Source organism: Doryrhamphus excisus, chromosome 7 (genome assembly GCF_030265055.1).
Source record: "Doryrhamphus excisus isolate RoL2022-K1 chromosome 7, RoL_Dexc_1.0, whole genome shotgun sequence".
Classification (NCBI taxonomy): Eukaryota; Metazoa; Chordata; class Actinopteri; order Syngnathiformes; family Syngnathidae; genus Doryrhamphus; species Doryrhamphus excisus.
In genome coordinates this window covers 11745761-11763568 of record NC_080472.1, presented here as the reverse complement: position 1 = coordinate 11763568, position 17808 = coordinate 11745761, and the positions used below count along the sequence as shown (strand labels likewise).

At 38.7% G+C, this 17808-nt stretch overlaps 3 protein-coding genes across 4 annotated transcripts; 1 reads left to right on the top strand and 2 right to left on the bottom strand.

Annotated features, from left to right (window-relative positions):
• Positions 1–746: 746 nt before the first annotated feature.
• On the bottom strand, positions 747–2978 carry LOC131132165 (tigger transposable element-derived protein 4-like). The gene has a single exon (XM_058077543.1). It carries the CDS (start codon positions 2831–2833, stop codon positions 1319–1321), a length of 1515 nt encoding a protein of 504 aa, XP_057933526.1. The 5' UTR covers positions 2834–2978; the 3' UTR covers positions 747–1318.
• On the bottom strand, positions 2812–7253 carry nenf (neudesin neurotrophic factor). Its single transcript, XM_058077574.1, has 4 exons — positions 7037–7253; positions 6882–6942; positions 5574–5677; positions 2812–3133 (listed from the first exon to the last, which is right to left on the bottom strand). The coding sequence occupies exons 1-4, from the start codon at positions 7178–7180 to the stop codon at positions 2957–2959; spliced, it is 486 nt and encodes a 161-aa protein (XP_057933557.1). The 5' UTR covers positions 7181–7253; the 3' UTR covers positions 2812–2956.
• Positions 6941–17651, top strand: pacc1 (proton activated chloride channel 1). 2 transcript variants are annotated; one of them, XM_058077556.1, is made up of 8 exons: positions 6941–8713; positions 10444–10531; positions 10684–10893; positions 14241–14395; positions 14469–14608; positions 15986–16127; positions 16199–16306; positions 17108–17651. In XM_058077556.1, the coding sequence occupies exons 1-8, from the start codon at positions 8684–8686 to the stop codon at positions 17285–17287; spliced, it is 1053 nt and encodes a 350-aa protein (XP_057933539.1). In that variant the 5' UTR covers positions 6941–8683; the 3' UTR covers positions 17288–17651. The 2 variants fall into 2 exon arrangements, with proteins under 2 accessions (XP_057933539.1, XP_057933538.1); XM_058077555.1 differs by having other exon boundaries at positions 6943–8713; positions 14466–14608.
• Positions 17652–17808: the final 157 nt, after the last annotated feature.

The following is a 17808-nucleotide window of genomic DNA, read 5'->3' as shown; positions in this document are numbered from 1 at the left end:
AGCCAATTCAAGAAACAATACAAGCAGTTGATGTTTGCTAAATACAAGGATGAAGAGTCTTGAACCAGTCATGATGTGCTATATATATCACTATATTGACACGCACTATGGTACCCATTATGGCATTGGATGGCAGGGGTCAGCAACCCGTATATGGCTCTGCAGCCTCTAACCCGAACAAATGTAAACAGAACCGGTCAAATTAAGAAAGATTCACACTTTCCAAAGTTGAGATGATTTTTAAAATGTTTTGCGGCTCCAGTCTATTTTCCTTTAGTGGGGGTAAAATGGCTCTTTTGATAGGAAAGGTTGACGACCCCTGTTGTATGGTCATATCACCTTGTATTTTGGTATGTGACAAAAAATTTAAAAATACAAAAATAATTAGAAATTAATTTTAAAAAATAAGAAAATGTCATAAAAACAATTTAAAAATGTTTTTTAATGATATTAGAAAGGCAGGAAGTGAACAAATGTAACTTACTATGGTACCCATTATGTCATTGGATGCTCATATCACCTCCTACTTTGGTATGTGACAAAAAAAAAAAAAAACTATAAAACTATATTATGAAAGCAGGAAGTGAACAAATAAAAAAATAATAAAAAATGAAAAAAATACAAAAAATAATAAAAAATAAAAAAACAAAAATATAAAAATTAAAGTTAAAATTAAAAAAACTAACTATATTAGGAAAGCAGGAAGTGAACAAATATAACAGTTACTGATTGTAAAAGTACCAGATGGAGGGGTAGGATTTAATAAGCTTTGCTTCTTCCTACTCCTTTTGGACATGTGGAAGTGGGAACTGATTATGGGATGCACTCAATTGGAATCTGATGCATGTTCAAATGAAATTAAACCATTACCATTATTATATAGTCTTATTATATTTGGTTTACATCACATTGAGCAAGCTATCACTAGTTAGCCTCCAGTCTGTTTGTGCTAATGCTACGGTAATTGGTTTGGGTGGGAAGGACAAAGTAAGATGGCAGACGTGAAAGTGAGAACTTTTTATTTTTATCATCTTGGGACATGCTTTGGCTGACTTCCAAGATGGAGAGTTGGACAATATCGGCAGATCGAACAATCGTCCACAGCCAACCACCATGTGTACCATGATCACAGTATCACTATCGCTTGCTCATTTACGGGACTTGGGCTCGGATTTTTCCACCTATAGCGGCTCTCCAACCTTCAATTCTTCAATGGCGTGTATTTGTATTTTATTGAATCGTCATAGCAACACAAAAATCAAAGGCCAAAGTACAACTTCTATTGTTATTGCAGTTTTCCATAAGCATTCCAAAACAGTTAAGTTGAGGTATTTACATTTTTTTTCCAAAATCTATCGACGTTAAGAAGCTGCTTCTTTTGCAACATCAAACTAACATTTTCAGTTTTCCGCAACAGTTCTTCGTCACCGCTCATCATGGAAAACGTTCGGAGCACTTCTGCAGCTTGGAGCGCATCTTTCATGGTCGGTGGGGGCGAGTCGGCATCGAGTTCGTCTTCCTCATTCCCGCCATCGTCGGTATCATCCGGCTTCGAGGTATCTCGATCGGTGCAGGGTGCCCAAAATTCCAAATCCTCTTCCTGAGGGTTGCATTTGGCTTTGAAATCTTCCTGGTCCAGTCCGATGGCAGAATAAAAGGGTTTATCGTCTTCCTCGTCTTCCGGTTGGAAGCCCTGGAAAACTTTGATGTTATCTTCGCAATCAGCGCTAAATGCTCGGAAGAAACAGTTTTGGATCGTTTCCGGTCTGACGGCATCCCAAGCATTCCTCAGGGAATACATGACCCCGAGGAGATCTTCCCTAAATTTTCCATTGGCTTCAAGAAATGCTAGCTTTTTCCTAGTGAGCATTTTTCTGTAATGGAATTTCAGCGTACGGATAATGCCCCGATTCATGGGTTGGGTGTCTGACGTGGAGTTTTCGGGAAGGAAGACCAATTTTATCGCTTGTAAGTCTTCAACGTTTGGATGGGCTGAGCAGTTATCGACAATTAAAGAGATTTTTCGCTTCTGAAGGACCATGCTTCGATCCAGCTGTTGAAGCCACGTGATGAACAACGCCGGAGTCATGCAGGCTTCTTTATTGTGATCATATTTTAGCGGGAAACGCCGAACGTGCTTCCAAGAAAGTGGATTTTTGAACATTCCGATGAGAAACAAAGGGACTTTATCGCTGCCGTCCATGTTAGCCGCCACCATAAGTGTGACTCGATCTTTTTGATCCGATTCACCGGGGGTTGCGTTCGTGTCATTTGGTGTGAATTTGAAGAATAGAGCCGTTTCGTCCGCATTGTAGATGTCTCTGGGATTATAATCTGATAAGACTTTTGCCAGACGCTCTTTCCACTCACCGGGTTGGGACAACGCGCTGCCGTGTTTCGTTTCACGGCTCACGCGCTTGTACGTCAAGTTGTAGCGTTGCTTAAAGCGAGTAAACCAGCCATTGGAGGGAATGAAGTTGCCGACTCCAAGTTCTCTAGCGAACTGCTCCGCTTTCTGCGAAAGCAAGTCACGTCGAATGGGAAAAGCGGGATGCTTCCCACGGACGTCGCAGTACCACGAGTACAGGGCTTTCTCCACGTCAGGGTTTTTAGCCTGCTTCATTTTCTTACTCTTGAAGTTGGCACTCCCGGACTCGTACCGCTCTTTAATGTTGCCGGCATGTTTGATCCAGCCGCTCAGAGTGTTGCGCTTGACTTTGAACTGTTCCTGGACCGTAGCGCGTGCGGTACCCCCTTCCACGGCCTTCACCGCCTGGTACTTAATATCTAAAGTGTGGAGTTCTAATTTACGTTTTTGTCCATGCTGAGCCATTTTCTGATTTCTCCTTTTGTAGTACTAAGCTGTACCAGGACTTAATTCCGACTCCGACTTGCCCACATAAACAGGTTCCACTATAAGACTTGTACAAAAGTAAAAAAGGAAGTACATCTGAGGTTAAAACTCGTCTTTGATCTTAAAGTGCGGCTGGTCTTCGGGTTTGAAGTCTTCATTGGGGCTACCGTCCTGGTTGAGGATACGTGCGGCTGTGTAGCCCACGATGGGATACTTGGCTTTGTAGGTGTCCTCGAAGACGCCGTCCAGAGACTTCAGCTGCTCCTCCGTGAGACCAGTCTGTCACGGAAAAAGACATTTACGACTAAATTAGCTGAGAACGTCACAGCACCACGTAATCTGGTTACACACGTTCAAGAAACAATACAAGCAGTTGATGTTTGCTAAATACAAGGATGAAGAGTCTTGAACCAGTCATGATGTGCTATATATATCACTATATTGACACGCACTATGGTACCCATTATGGCATTGGATGGCAGGGGTCAGCAACCCGCATGTGTCTCTTCAGCCTCTAACCCGAACAAATGTAAAACTTTCCAAAGTTGAGATGATATTTAAAATGTTTTGCGGCTCCAGTCTATTTTCCTTTAGTGGGGGTAAAATGGCTCTTTTGATAGAAAAGGTTGCCGACCCCTGTTGTATGGTCATATCACCTCGTACTTTGGTATGTGACAAAAATATAAATAAATAAAAAAATAATAAAAGGTAATTACATTTTTTATAAATAAATAATTAATAAAAATTTAAATAAATACATAATAAAATAAATAATGATAATAATAATAATTAATACAATTAATAAAATGAAGTATTAAATTAATGAAAACTACAATTAAATAAAATTACAATAAAATAAAATAAAAGTAAAAAGAAATTTATTCATTAAATAAAATTAAAATACATTAAAATTATATTAGGAAAGCAGGAAGTGAACAAAAATGAGTAAAAAAATAAACATTACTAAAATTAAGTAAAAAATTATTAATTAAATAAAATTAAAATAAATTAAAATTATATTAGGAAAGCGGGAAGTGAACAAAAATCATAAAAAATAAACATTAATAAAATTAAGTTAAAAAATATTAAATAAAATTAAAATTAATTAAAGAAAATTTAGGAAAGCAGGAAGTGAACAAATGTAACAGTTACTGATTGTAAAAGTACCAGATGGAGGGGTAGGATTTAATAAGCTTTGCTTCTTCCTACTCCTTTTGGACATGTGGAACTGGGAACTGATTATGGGATGCACTCAATTGGAATCTGATGCATGTTTAAATGAAATTAAACCATTACCTTTACCATAACATTAAACGTCTTGAAGCAATTTATGCTTTCTCCTCCAACCCCTCCCCAGTCAACACAGCTGTGCCCCAGGGCTCTGTCCGGGGGCCCCTTCTTTTTATAACCTACCTTCTCCCCCTCGGCCATATCTTCCGCAAATTTAACATTCACTTCCACTGCTTCGCGGATGACACCCAGCTCTGCCTTTCTTCCAAACCTAACTCCACACTCCCACACCCCTCCCTCACCTCCTGTTTCTCTGAAATAAAATCATGTTTCACCTTTAACTTTCTGAAACTTAATAGCAATAAAACTGAATTCTTACTCATTGGCACCAAATCCACCTCATCTAAAGTTGACTCCTTCTCTCTCTCTCTCTCTCTCCATCGACAGCTACTTAGTCTCCCCCTCCCCTCAGGTCAAGAGTCTGGGTGTCATCCTTGACAGCACACTATCTTTTCAATCCCACATTAATAACGTCACCAGGTCAGCTTACTTCCATCTTTAATCGTCTCTGTCTCCGGTTTCGATTTTCTACAAGAAAAGCTCTGATAAAACATTCCACTGTTCTCAAATATCTTAATTTTGATTTTTCTGCACAAAATAAGATGAAAAATAAATAAACAAATCAAGAATAAAGAAAATCAATCAATCAGTAATAAATAAATTAATATAATAATAATAATAAAACGGCAAATAATAAAAACTTAAGAAACTACATATAGTTGGTGGGTAGACAAATGATTTTTTTCAGATTAAAATGAACAAAGCATTATTAGAGCCCTGTAGACATGACAAAACACGACTATAGTCACATTTATACTCTTTTTATTTACAACATATTGCGCAACTGCAGGGTCTCGTGACACATGCTAACTCGCAAACTAGAGAGCTAGCGACCTAAACGGTAGCCTTCAAGTTATTTCCTTTAAAGTTAAATAGCCAAAAACTTACCACTTCCACACGGATAGAGAGGATAACTATTAACAGTTATTTAACCTTTAACATGAACATGAATCAAACGTAATAATTTTTTCTGGGTACATGATACCATACAGCATCCATATCAAACTTGCGCGGGCCGCACTAACATTAAACTTTCATATCAAGGCGGGGGCCTCAAACTAGTGCCGCGTGTTTGAGACCCCCGCTTTAACTGCTTCACATGCTCCCCCCTATTTATTGTATGCTCTTATTTATTATATGTTCTCTTTTATCTTGTATTTTATCTTGGTGTTTTTTATCTTATGTAGAGCTACCTTGGGTGTCCTGACAGGCGCTTTGAAATAAAATGTATGTATTAATATTATTAAAATGCGTGCACTACTTGACAGCCACCAGCAGAGGCGCTGTCCATTCAGACTTGACTAATTTGGTGACTGAAGAAGTACGGGCGACATTCATTCCAAATTGTCAACAATTATGCAACACTCACGGTATCTGATGTCAGGTCTTCAGGATCGAGGGACATCTTCGCTACGGCTCGGGTGGAGTCCTTGCCAGCCAAGGCATTGTAGGCTGCATTTTTGCCATAAAACGCTGAAATTATGAATTAATAAAAGTAACTTAAGGCTTGTTCTGATGCAGAACTTAATAAAACATTTTTGTAGCACAAGTTTAGTTCCTAAACCACTGAAAATAACATTTTTCCAAAGTCCTCTATCACTACTACCACGGCTCGACAATAACGATGTACCGATGGCCCGGGGCAAGTTAAAACAAAATTGGGGCAAGTAAATCCAATCAGTGATATTCCCGTCGGGCAAGTGCACTTTAGCATGCCATACTGCCAAGAGTTTTTTTTAAAGCGGTTCTTGTTGGGTGTTGGTAAAACACGGACTGCGTAACTCCGGTGGTAATTTACAGAGCAATCCTTGCAAATCTTGAAATGGACCAATCAGAATCGTTTATTTAGACCGCCGTCCGCAGACCACAGTCCGCGTTTTACCCACACCCGTTGTTCGCGATCAACCAATCAGCGATCGTTTGACTACGAAAACATCCATCATGGCGTCGCTGCCAACATCGTCTAATTCAAGAGCAAAAAGTGATGAAGCAGTGCCTCCTAAACAAGTATTTTATTAGCGGCAGCAAATCAAATGATGGCACAGGTGAGTGAATCACATTGCTGTGACAATTTGAAGTGGTCACAATGAAACACCACCCATTAGATCCAATACCAAGTGCTGATTTTGCACAAGCTACAAAATCTAGCGCTTCCATTTCTCTGTGTATTTCCCTCACCTTTGCTTCACAAATTATTGTTTGACCATTGAGCTTTTTTTTCTGGATTAAAAACACTTTACCAGTACACAAATGTGTCTATTCAATAATGTTTCATTGCGGTGCACAACTTATAAATATCACTGCTTACTACGACTACCATGTGTAAGGCAGTATGATAGTACTCTCATTTCATCTTTATTTGAGATTCTCATGTGATGCCATAAAAAATTACATGATATCATTATGGCAGTCTTTTCATTTTACCTGGGGCAAGTTCGGGCAAGTAGTTCTCACCTTAAGGATTCCCTATGGGCAAGTCATTTAGTTTTTTAATGTAGAGCTCTGACTACTACATAAGCATATAAGATGGTTAATGCCACAAATGCATCAAGATTCAGATATGCATGTATATTACAAAGAGGAAAAACAATTATGTATTTGATCGGCTCTCGTGGAGATATGTAGTCCTAAAACACATTCACTATATGACGTCACAACGGCATTCAAAATGAGGCACCTTTTCCTTTGGTAACATCGAACACCACCCCCTTTACTGCCATGTAGATGGGCTCTCCCTCCTGTGAAAGTAACGTAGCATGCATGGATGGATGGCTGGCTGGATGGATGCACAAACACCGAACAAGAACACCTCGGATGTGAAAGGAGTTATACCTGGCTTCCGTCGTACCTCTTGAGCTCTTCTTCTGTGAATAATCTCACAGGTTTGGTAGCTGGTTTGTATTTTAACTTGACGTCGTCTGCCAAAGCCAGGCTAATAAATACAACGAAGAACAGGCTAGCTCCGGCTGTTGCCATGGCAGAGTGTTTGTTTGTTGGACGCGGAGCTGAACTCGCCGTTTCACTTCCTGGTTGCGTTTATATAACGTCAGCCGATCATGTGACGTAGTAAGAAACTCACTGTTTCACTTCCTTGTGTGATCAATGTTGCGTTTGATGTCATAGGAAATGAGACCGTTAGTGTAGTACGGGCCAAATCCAAATGTAATAGATCGAACCTTAATTGGAAACTTTCAAGTGGTTTGCCGAATGTAGATTATAAATGATATCAAAGTAATTTAATATACATATCGATTTTTCCGCGATCAGTTTAGGTCAGTCTTGCTATCTTCCGATGATCAGTGAAGACAGCAGCAAGCTCCCGTGGCAAAACGGTGACGTCATAATCCTCACAAAATATACACAAGTGGGTACATATATTGATAAATATATTTGATCCACACAACAAAGATGTATTTGTGAAAATAAAAATGAGCAATTTTAAAATGAAGCCGAAATCTCGAGGCTTGAGTTCGACCGACTGAATGGCGTTGCAAGTATCACGTGACCGATTACGTAACCAGTGTCATACTTCAGCGCGTTTACAAACGGCTCGGGAAAAAATTAAAAATAAAAATAAACAGCTCGAAACGGATTGATGGCTTCTAATGGCTTGTATCTTGGCGCTAACTGATGTATATAATTCCCACCAAGCTGTGGAACAATGTGGCCTTGTAAGGACAGCACTGGCAATTTTAGTGATGACGACCAGTGTTTCACTCTTTTTAGTGACATAGGTTGCTTTGACGTCATTCTTCCACCGGATGTCCCTGTTGCTTTCACTGAGGAGCCAAAGCTCCGGATATGATCCGGAACAAACTTCATGACGCTCCGTTCCATATCTGACCAAGAGTGTAGAGACTAATTAGATCGATTTCCGGTATTTTACACATAATGAGCAACAAAAAAACGGGTGTAACTAGAACAGTAGACAGTATTTATAGTTCCGGGAAACGCCTACACGCATTCCAATTGACATGACTCCCTGTTCACATTGAAATTATTTGTTTCTTAGTAAATAACTAATTATTCGCTACTCCACGCTTGTTTTGGTTGTTGCTCTGAGAGTGGACACTGCGCGTGCGCAATGTCTTCTGCCGTATGACACAGCGCCGCACACAGGCTGGCGTGTGTACTACACAGTTTTGAGTAACGTTAAGTGTGAATTATTTACCAAAACGATAAGATAAATATTTTTTTAGAAAACGACAAACCCCCCAAAAGTTTTCCTGTATTTCCGTGTGACGTACGTTAGACAGGAAGACACGTCAAGGACACAAACCTTTGAGTTTGGCACCCTAAGGGCGTGTCTTTGTCTTCCTATCATGGGAGGGTCGCCTTTTTCCAAACCTCCTCCTCGCGGTGTGCTTCCTATCCCCTCCTTTTGTGATCTACATGTAAAATGTTGCGTGGAAGTTGTCCTCCGAGTTGAAAAGACTCCAAAAGTCCTTCTAGAAACAGTCCTTGCGAGTAAGCAAAGGAATGGTCGGCAAAGACAACTCATACCAAGAGGTAGGTTACATACCGCTACTTTATATCTGTACGTATTGTTGTGTACTTTGAGGAAATAGGACATAATGTTTACTCAAATGATGATAGTGTGTATGTGTGTGTGTGTGTGTGTGTTTATGTGTCCTGCACGCTTGATGTCATGTGACTACAAGTGCAGGAAAATAAGCTTCCTGAAGAAATGAGCTGACATGACGTTTTTTGCGTGAAATATCTCCCTGATACTAAATCTTTACTTTTGTCTTTGTTTAATATGACTTTGATTTTAGTAAATGACATTACTAAAATATTTTCACCTCTAAGTATTCGGGTGAATGACCCCAAGAACCTTTAAAACTTTGGAACTGTTGACACAGCAAAGTGAATATACAGTACAATGCCAGTGTAGTATTTTGCTCTTTTAGATTACTTTAATGTACTGTATGTGTACATTCCAAACGTATTATTATTAAGAATTTTTTTCTTGTTTTATTGAAGATTTTTTTGTAAATAAAATGATGAATATATATCAAATATATTATTTAAAATTATTATAAAAGTATAAAATAATTGTAAAATAATTATAATAATAATACATAATTATAATTATATTTATTATATAATTTTATTAACTATAATCATAAAATAATTATAAACTAATATAAAATTATTATTTATTAATTATTATTATTTTTAATTATAATAAAAATTATATATTTTTAATTGCAAATTTCCCCACTGAGGGACGATTAAAGACATATCTTATCTTATATATAAATATATATCATCTAGAAAACCACAGAAAAGCTCTTATATGTCATATTCTTATAATTGATGCCTTTAACAATTGAGTAAAAGTCCACTTATGCAATGATAGATATGCTTTGTTTTTAAGTTTTCTGGCATTTAACTTCATTTTCCCTTTTTGCCAAAATTTTTTAAAAAAAGTCATGTGAGGTCCATCTTGCAAAATACTTTGGTTTCATTGTTTTTAGGCATTAATTTAAAACTTGGTTGACTTCTTTTTGTACTTGTTTGACATTACATAATACTAAAATGTGAGTTATAACATTTAATGAAGTTGTTATGATTATGGATGCCAAGAGATATTGATAATTCATTCATTCATTTTCTACCGCTTATCCTCACAAGGGGTGCTGGAGCCTATCCCAGCTGTCTTGGGGCGAGAGGCGGGGGTACACCCTGGACTGGTGGCCAGCCAATCACAGGGCACATATAGACAAACAACCATTCACACTCACATTCATACCTATGGACAATTTGGAGTGGCTAATTAACCTAGCATGTTTTTGGAATGTGGGAGGAAACCGGAGTACCCGGAGAAAACCCACGCATGCACGGGGAGAACATGCAAACTCCACACAGAGATGGCCGAGGGTGGAATTGAACCCTGGTATACTGATAATTATTATCTAGATATCAGTATAAAAATGTGATATCGGTATCAGATTTTTTCCAGATCATGAAAACCGATATTAATAAAATGTTGTATCCAACACGAGTGGTTAGCACGCAGGCCTAGGAGACCCAAGTTCAATTCCACCTTCTGCCATCTCTGTGTGGAGTTTGCATGTTCTCCCCGTGCATGCGTGGGTTTTCTTCGGGTACTCCGGTTTCCTCCCACATCTCGCCTGAAGACAGCTGGGATAGGCTCCAGCACCCCTGCGACCCTTGTGAGGATAAGCGGTAGAAAATGAATGAAACAATAAATGAAAAATATCTTTTATCTGCAGTTAAGCGATGACGACAATGCCCAAAACAACACCGCATCCCCAGACCGCTTTGGAGACAACAAGGATCACAACGACAGCATTTTACCAGGTAAGAACCTTGTTGTCTTCTGGTCCACAGGGTGGCCTTGGGGTCCAATATAGAGTGCATCGAGAACAGTAGTGAACCTTCACTATAACTCAAGATGTAACAGATTTAAGTCAAATGTCCCTTCATACGTTTCTTCTACTGTGTGGTCGCAGATGACGACGTGAGGGGCAGCTTGTTCTCCATGATGGTGAGCAAGACGTGCCTGAAGAACGTCTTCACGGTGGTGCTCATCTTCATCTACGTGTTGCTGACGGCTGTGGCCGCCTTTCTGGCCTACCAGACCATCTCCGACTTCTTGGATAAGCTCAACCACCCTGTCATGTCGGTCACCTATAAGGAGGTGGATGCCTTCTCCCCGCCGGGTTGGTACTGTATGAATCATTCACGGGGAGTTTCAGGATTTACCTTATTTTCCAGACTCGCTCGCTCCCGAGTATAAGTCGCACCAGACAAAAATACACCATGAAGACGAAAAAAACATATATAAGTCGCTCCGGAGTATAAGTTGCAGTACCAGCCAAACCATGAAAAAGGTGTGACTTCTAGTCCAGAAAATATGGTACCCTCAAAAAATGCGACTTATACTCCGGAGCGATTTATAGTCCAGAAAATACGGTACCCGGAAAAGATGTGACTTATACTCCAGTGCGACTTATGTATATATTTTTGACCTAATTATGCATTTTTGGCCTTGTGCGACTTATACTCCGGAACAACTTATAGTCCAGAAAATATGGTACCCTCAAAAAAAAAACATATATAAGTCGCTCCGGAGTATAAGTTGCAGGACCAGCCAAACCATGAAAAATGTGTGACTTATAGTCCAGAAAATATGGTAGTTTTGTTCTTCTTAAAGCACCTTGGTGTACACTTGCGGTTTAGTTTCACATTTTACAGGAAAATACCGTATTTTCCGGACTATAAGTGGCACTTTTTTCATAGGTTGGCTGTTCCTGTGATTTATACTCCAGAGCGACTTATAAATGAAAAAAGTGTTTATGTTCCATAAACACTGGACACCTTTTGTGTTCATGTTTATTTTTTGTGTAGCTGAATAAGCATTGTGTTAGCATATCTTACACCTATTCAGCCTGTTCTCTATTCTTTTATTGTTACAACTTGCCTTCCAAGAGGACGTAATGTCTGTTTTGGTCAAGTAGTTTGGAAAATAAATTACCCGCAAAAAATGCAACTTATACTCCACTGCGACTTTTGTATGATTTTTCCAAACTAATTATGCATTTTTGGCCTTGCGCGACTTATACTCCGGAGCGACTTATAGTCCAGAAAATACAGTACCCGCAAAAAATGCGACTTATACTCTAGTGCGACTTATGGTCCAGAAAATATGCTACCCGCAAAAAGTACGACTTATACTCCAGTGCGACTTATGTATGTTTTTTTTTCTACCTAATTATGCATTTTTGGCCTTGTGCGACTTATACTCCGGAGCGACTTATAGTCCAGAAAATACGGTACCCTCAAAAAATGAGACTTATACTCCAGTGCGACTTATGGTCCAGAAAATACGGTACCCGCAAAAAATGCGACTTATACTCCAGTGCGACTTATGTATGTTTTTTTCTACCTAATTATGCATTTTTGGCCTTGTGCAACTTATACTCCGGAGCGACTTTTAGTCCAGAAAATACGGTACCCTCAAAAAATGCGACTTATGGTCCAGAAAATACGGTACCCGCAAAAAATGCGACTTATACTCCAGTGCGACTTATGTATTTTTTTCTACCTAATTATGCATTTTTGGCTTTGTGTGACTTATACTCCGGAGCGACTTATAGTCCAGAAAATACTGTACCCGCAAAAAATGCAACTTATACTCAAGTGCGTCATATGTATGTTTTTTTTTTTGTACCTAATTATGCATTTTTGGCCTTGTGCGACTTATACTCCAGAACAACTTATAGTCCAGAAAATACGGTACACGCAAAAAATGCGACTTATACTCCAGTGTGACTTATGTATATTTTTTTCGACCTAATTATGCATTTTTGGCCTTGTGCGTCTTATACTCCAGTCCGACTTATAGTCCAGAAAATACGGTACCCGCAAAAATGCGACTTGTACTCCAGTGCGACTTATGTATGTTTTTTTTTTTTACCTAATTATGCATTTTTGGCTTTGTGCGACTTATACTCCGGAGTGATTTATAGTGCAGAAAATACGGTACCCTCAAAAAATGCGACTTTTAATCCAGTATGACTTATCTATGTTTTTTTTACCGAATGATGTATTTTTGGCTTTGTGCGAGTTGTACTCAGGAACAACTTATACTCCAGAAAATACGGTACCCGCAAAAAATGCGACTTATGTATTTTTTTCTACCTAATTATGCATTTTTGGCCATGTGCGACTTATACTCCGGAGCGACTTATAGTCCAGGAAATACGGTACCCTCAAAAAATGCGACTTAGGGTCCAGAAAATACGGTACCCGCAAAAAATGCGACTTATACTCCAGTGCGACTTATGTATGTTTTTTTTCTGCCTAATTATGCATTTTTGGCTTTGTGTGACTTATACTCCGGAGCGACTTATAGTCCAGAAAATACTGTACCCGCAAAAAATGCAACTTATACTCAAGTGCATCATATGTATGTTTTTTTTTGTACCTAATTATGCATTTTTGGCCTTGTGCGACTTATACTCCAGAACAACTTATAGTCCAGAAAATATGGTACACGCAAAAAATGCGACTTATACTCCAGTGTGACTTATGTATATTTTTTTCGACCTAATTATGCATTTTTGGCCTTGTGCGTCTTATACTCCAGTCCGACTTATAGTCCAGAAAATACGGTACCCGCAAAAATGCGACTTGTACTCCAGTGCGACTTATGTATGTTTTTTTTCTGCCTAATTATGCATTTTTGGCTTTGTGCGACTTATACTCCGGAGTGACTTATAGTGCAGAAAATATGGTACCTGCAAAAAATGCGACTTATACTCCGGAGCGACTTATAGTCCAGAAAATACGGTACCCTCAAAAAATGCGACTTTTAATCCAGTATGACTTATCTATGTTTTTTTTACCGAATGATGCATTTTTGGCTTTGTGCGAGTTGTACTCCGGAACAACTTATACTCCAGAAAATACGATACCCGCAAAAAATGCGACTTATGGTCCAGAAAATACGGTACCCACAAAAAATGCGACTTATGTATTTTTTTCTACCTAATTATGCATTTTTGGCCTTGTGCGACTTATACTCCGAAGCGACTTATAGTCCAGGAAATACGGTACCCTCAAAAAATGCGACTTAGGGTCCAGAAAATACGGTACCCGCAAAAAATGCGACTTATACTCCAGTGCGACTTATGTATGTTTTTTTTCTGCCTAATTATGCATTTTTGGCTTTGTGTGACTTATACTCTGGAGCGACTTATAGTCCAGAAAATATGGTCCCCGCAAAAATGCGACTTATACTCCAGTGCGACTTATATATGTTTTTTTCTACCTGATTATGCATTTTTGGCCTTGTGCGACTTATACTCCGGAACAACTTATAGTCCAGAAAATACGATACACTCAAAAAATGCGACTTATACTCCATATATACTGACACTGACACTGCTCCAACGTCACCCCAATACTGCTCACAGCCACTAGGAGGCATATGTACATTGGATATAGGGTATGCTGCAACTGAGGCGGTTGCATTTGCATTTGCAAGTTTCTTCCATCTTTGCAGGTATCGCTCTCTTTCCCGGGAATGCCCAGCTGCTGAGCTGCCAGCACCATCACCACGACAGCATCCCACCTGTAGTGGACCCCGGGACGCCCCAAGCAGGGGACTGCGTCATCGTTGAGGTTACCTACTTAGGACCCTTCTCCAATCATACACAGGTCGGTCCTCAAGTGTTGCATCATCCTCTCAACAATAACACGGCACTAACAGTCGATCCCGGCATCGCAGAAGAAGGCGCTGGTGGTCCGCGGCCCGTCGGACGTCAGGAGCAAAGAGCTGATCTTCATGCAGTTTAGTCAGAACAAAACAGAAGAGGACTTCAGCGCCATCACTTATATGCTGTTCGCCAACTTTAGCGACCTCGCACACAGGTAATGGCATCAGTGTCCGCCAGCAACATTTGAAAACACACGCAGAGCTAGATAACTAGCTCTGCATGCGTTAGCCAAGAATATACTCCTAATGAATTTAATCTACATTTAGATTTCAAGCACATAGAATAGTGCCACATGTTTATATGTGCCTAGGTATAAAAATGATAAAAATGCTTCTTTGCTAATGTTAGCATGCTAACACCTAGCATGATTGTGTCTTTATTTAATTGTCCACCTATGAAAACAGTTAAAAATGCTACTATGTGAATGTTAACATGCTAGCATGCTAACACCTAGCATGATTGTGCTAAGTCTTTATTTAATTGTCCACCTATGAAAACAGTTAAAATGCTACTGTGCGAATGTTAACATGCTAGCATGCTAACACCTAGCATGATTGTGCTAAGTCTTTATTTAAGTGTCCATCAATGAAAACAGTTACAAATGCTACTATGCGAATGTTAACATGCTAGCATGCGAACACCTAGCATGATTATGCTAAGTCTTTATTTAATTGTCCACCTATGAAAACAGTTAAAAATGCTACTATGCGAATGTTAACATGCTAGCATGCTAACACCTAGCATGATGTACCGGGAAGGCTAAATGTTCCGAATGAGTTGTGAATTAGAATTTTAGAACAGTCTGAATCAGTTGAGAAATGTTGAGTTGGATAGAACTCTTACGATGAAAGTTTTGGTTGCGTTCCAGATTTTGGATCAACCCCCCAAAAATTTCAACAATTCCTGAAAATTTTATCCTAATCCATTCAGAACTTTGAAGTTATTTTGAACACAAACTCCAACAAAAACATATTTCTAAAGTGACTGTAGTGCTGTAGTGTATGATTTAGGACGATTATTTTTTTCTCGATTAATGGAGTCATAGATGCGACCCTAGACCAGGGGTGTCCGAGTTTTTTCCACAGTATCCTTTGATACAGAAAAATCAAAGGATGTGGGGGGCCACTTGGATATTCATATATCCTTTCTTTAACTTAGAAAACAACTTTTAAAAAATCCAAATTTTAGTTAATTTTAGTTTAGTAACTAAAATGAGTTGTGGGCTGCACATGAATATCTTGTTTTACCTAATAGGTCGACTTTCATGGATGACTGAGGAAATTTGAAGATATTCCCATTTAAGAGGAACATTTATAAATCCAAAAAGAATGACTGAAATAGCAAAATAGTTGTGGATGAATTGGATAATGGATTAATCATGGATTAATCCAATGCTACAGCTCTAGTATGACTTATAAAATAAGATTTCCAGTACATGACAGTCCATGCTACAAAGTCAAATGAATAACGTACATGATTTATAAATAGTTTGATCAAAGAGAGATGTTTTTCTTTTCTTTCTTATCTCCAGTGTGAATAAATCTGAGTTCATGAGGCACTGTGAGAGGAATTACTCCACATGGACCTTGTCCGGGGGATTCCGAACCTGGGTCAAGATGTCCTTAGTGAGGACGACGGGGAAGAGCAGCAAATCTGTGCAGTTTCTTCAAGAGGTACGTAGGGTCGGTGCCTTCAAGATGTCTGTCCGCAGCTTGAGTCCCAACGACGGCTGATTGTCTTCCAGTCTACTGTGGTCAAATTCAACGACAAGAGGCCCGCATCTGAGAGAAGCACCCAGCTGTTCTTTGCTGTTTTTGAATGGAGGGATCCTTTTATCAAAGAAATTCGACTGGTAGGTTCTTCTTAACAAAACAAAATAAAGCAGTCATTTTTGGAAAATGATGTTAGAAGAATAATGGTAATGGTAATGGTTTAATTTCATTTGAACATGCATCAGATTAGAATTGAGTGCATCCCATAATCAGTTCCCAGTTCCACATGTCCAAAAGGAGTAGGAAGAAGCAAAGCTTATTTAAATCCTACCCCTCCATCTGGTACAATCAGTAACTGTTACATTTGTTCACTTCCTGCTTTCATAATATAGTTTTATAGGGTTTTTTATTTTAAAAAAGTATGTTCTTATAAAGTATGTTAGTATGTTCTTTGTAGGCGGCATTATGATTTATCCTTACTGACCTTTTTTTGCAGTACATTTAACGAGTGAAGATTGCTTTTATAGTTATTAGCCCATATTTCCACACCATAAGTAAGATATGGTAGAACCAGAGAGCAATAAAGAGTGTGGAGTGATTTCTGATTGAGAACAGATTTTGCTTTGTTCAATACTGAAATATTTCTGGCCACCTTATGTTGTATATTTGTAATAATATGAGGTTTCCAGCTCATATTTTCATCTATATTTCTATCTATTTCATCCCCAGAAATGTTTTTTGCCTTCACCCTTTCAATGTCCACACCGTCTATTTGTATTTGCTGGTGTGTGTCCTTTCTGCTGTTACCAAACAGCATGATTTTAGTTTTACTTAAGTTCAAGGACAATCTATTATCATCAATAAAGCCATAATGCCATCAATAAAATAACATTGTGTTATTTTAGCCGTACTATTTGGTAAAAATATTTTTTTCTTTCTAGATCGTGACTGCAAATGCATGGAGTTCGGTAGCCATTCTTTGCGGCGTTTTTATGGCTTTTTTCAAGGCGGCTAATTTTGCCAAACTGAGCGTCCAGTGGATCATCAGGATGCGCAGGAGGCACCGGAGGAACAAGGTCAAGGAGCTCAACCCCATCACGGAGGAGGTTTCACCCAAGTGAAATGAGAGGCAATTTTTCCCAACATTTCTGCTAAGGCAGTTTTTATGCACATAAATGAACATTTTACTGAAAGACACTGAACATGTTTTGATTCTTCACTGTGTGAGTAAATCCGAATGAAACTATTTCTCATGCTATTCCAAAAGTACTGCAATTTTTGTGTTGACAAATGCTATACATGGCCAATCATCTACATGTGTTGATAAAGGGAATTACAATTTGCACTAGTTTTTATTGGAGTAATGATCTGCTGTTGATAGTATTGTTGCTTTGGTCATAGCAGGCAATGCAGTTGTGTTTATTTGTGTAGAAATGACTTGAACTGTGTATGTATGTGTGACAATAAAATATGCCGTATTTTTTATGCCCATGATTTGTCATGTTATTGTTTATCAATTAATAAAATTGAATAAGTAAATAAAAATCAAATAAAAGTAATCAACATTAGCTGAACACGTAATGCAGTGCAAATGTATTGCAAATAAATAATGGCTACCGCCTGCCCTAACAACTTTATTTTT

Bases quoted from the DNA above. Each gene is read 5' to 3' on its own strand.
- LOC131132165 (XM_058077543.1), bottom strand. From the start codon at position 2,833: ATGGCTCAGCATGGACAAAAACGTAAATTAGAACTCCACACTTTAGAT.
- nenf (XM_058077574.1), bottom strand. From the start codon at position 7,180: ATGGCAACAGCCGGAGCTAGCCTGTTCTTCGTTGTATTTATTAGCCTG. The intron at 5,678-6,881 runs GTGCCTCATTTT...TCATAATTTCAG, and splicing joins CGATGTTACCAAAGGAAAAG to CGTTTTATGGCAAAAATGCA. The intron at 3,134-5,573 runs GTGAGTGTTGCA...TTTCCGTGACAG, and splicing joins AAGACCTGACATCAGATACC to ACTGGTCTCACGGAGGAGCA.
- pacc1 (XM_058077555.1), top strand. From the start codon at position 8,684: ATGGTCGGCAAAGACAACTCATACCAAGAG. The intron at 14,609-15,985 runs GTAATGGCATCA...TCTTATCTCCAG, and splicing joins TTTAGCGACCTCGCACACAG to TGTGAATAAATCTGAGTTCA. The intron at 16,307-17,107 runs GTAGGTTCTTCT...TTTTCTTTCTAG, and splicing joins TTATCAAAGAAATTCGACTG to ATCGTGACTGCAAATGCATG.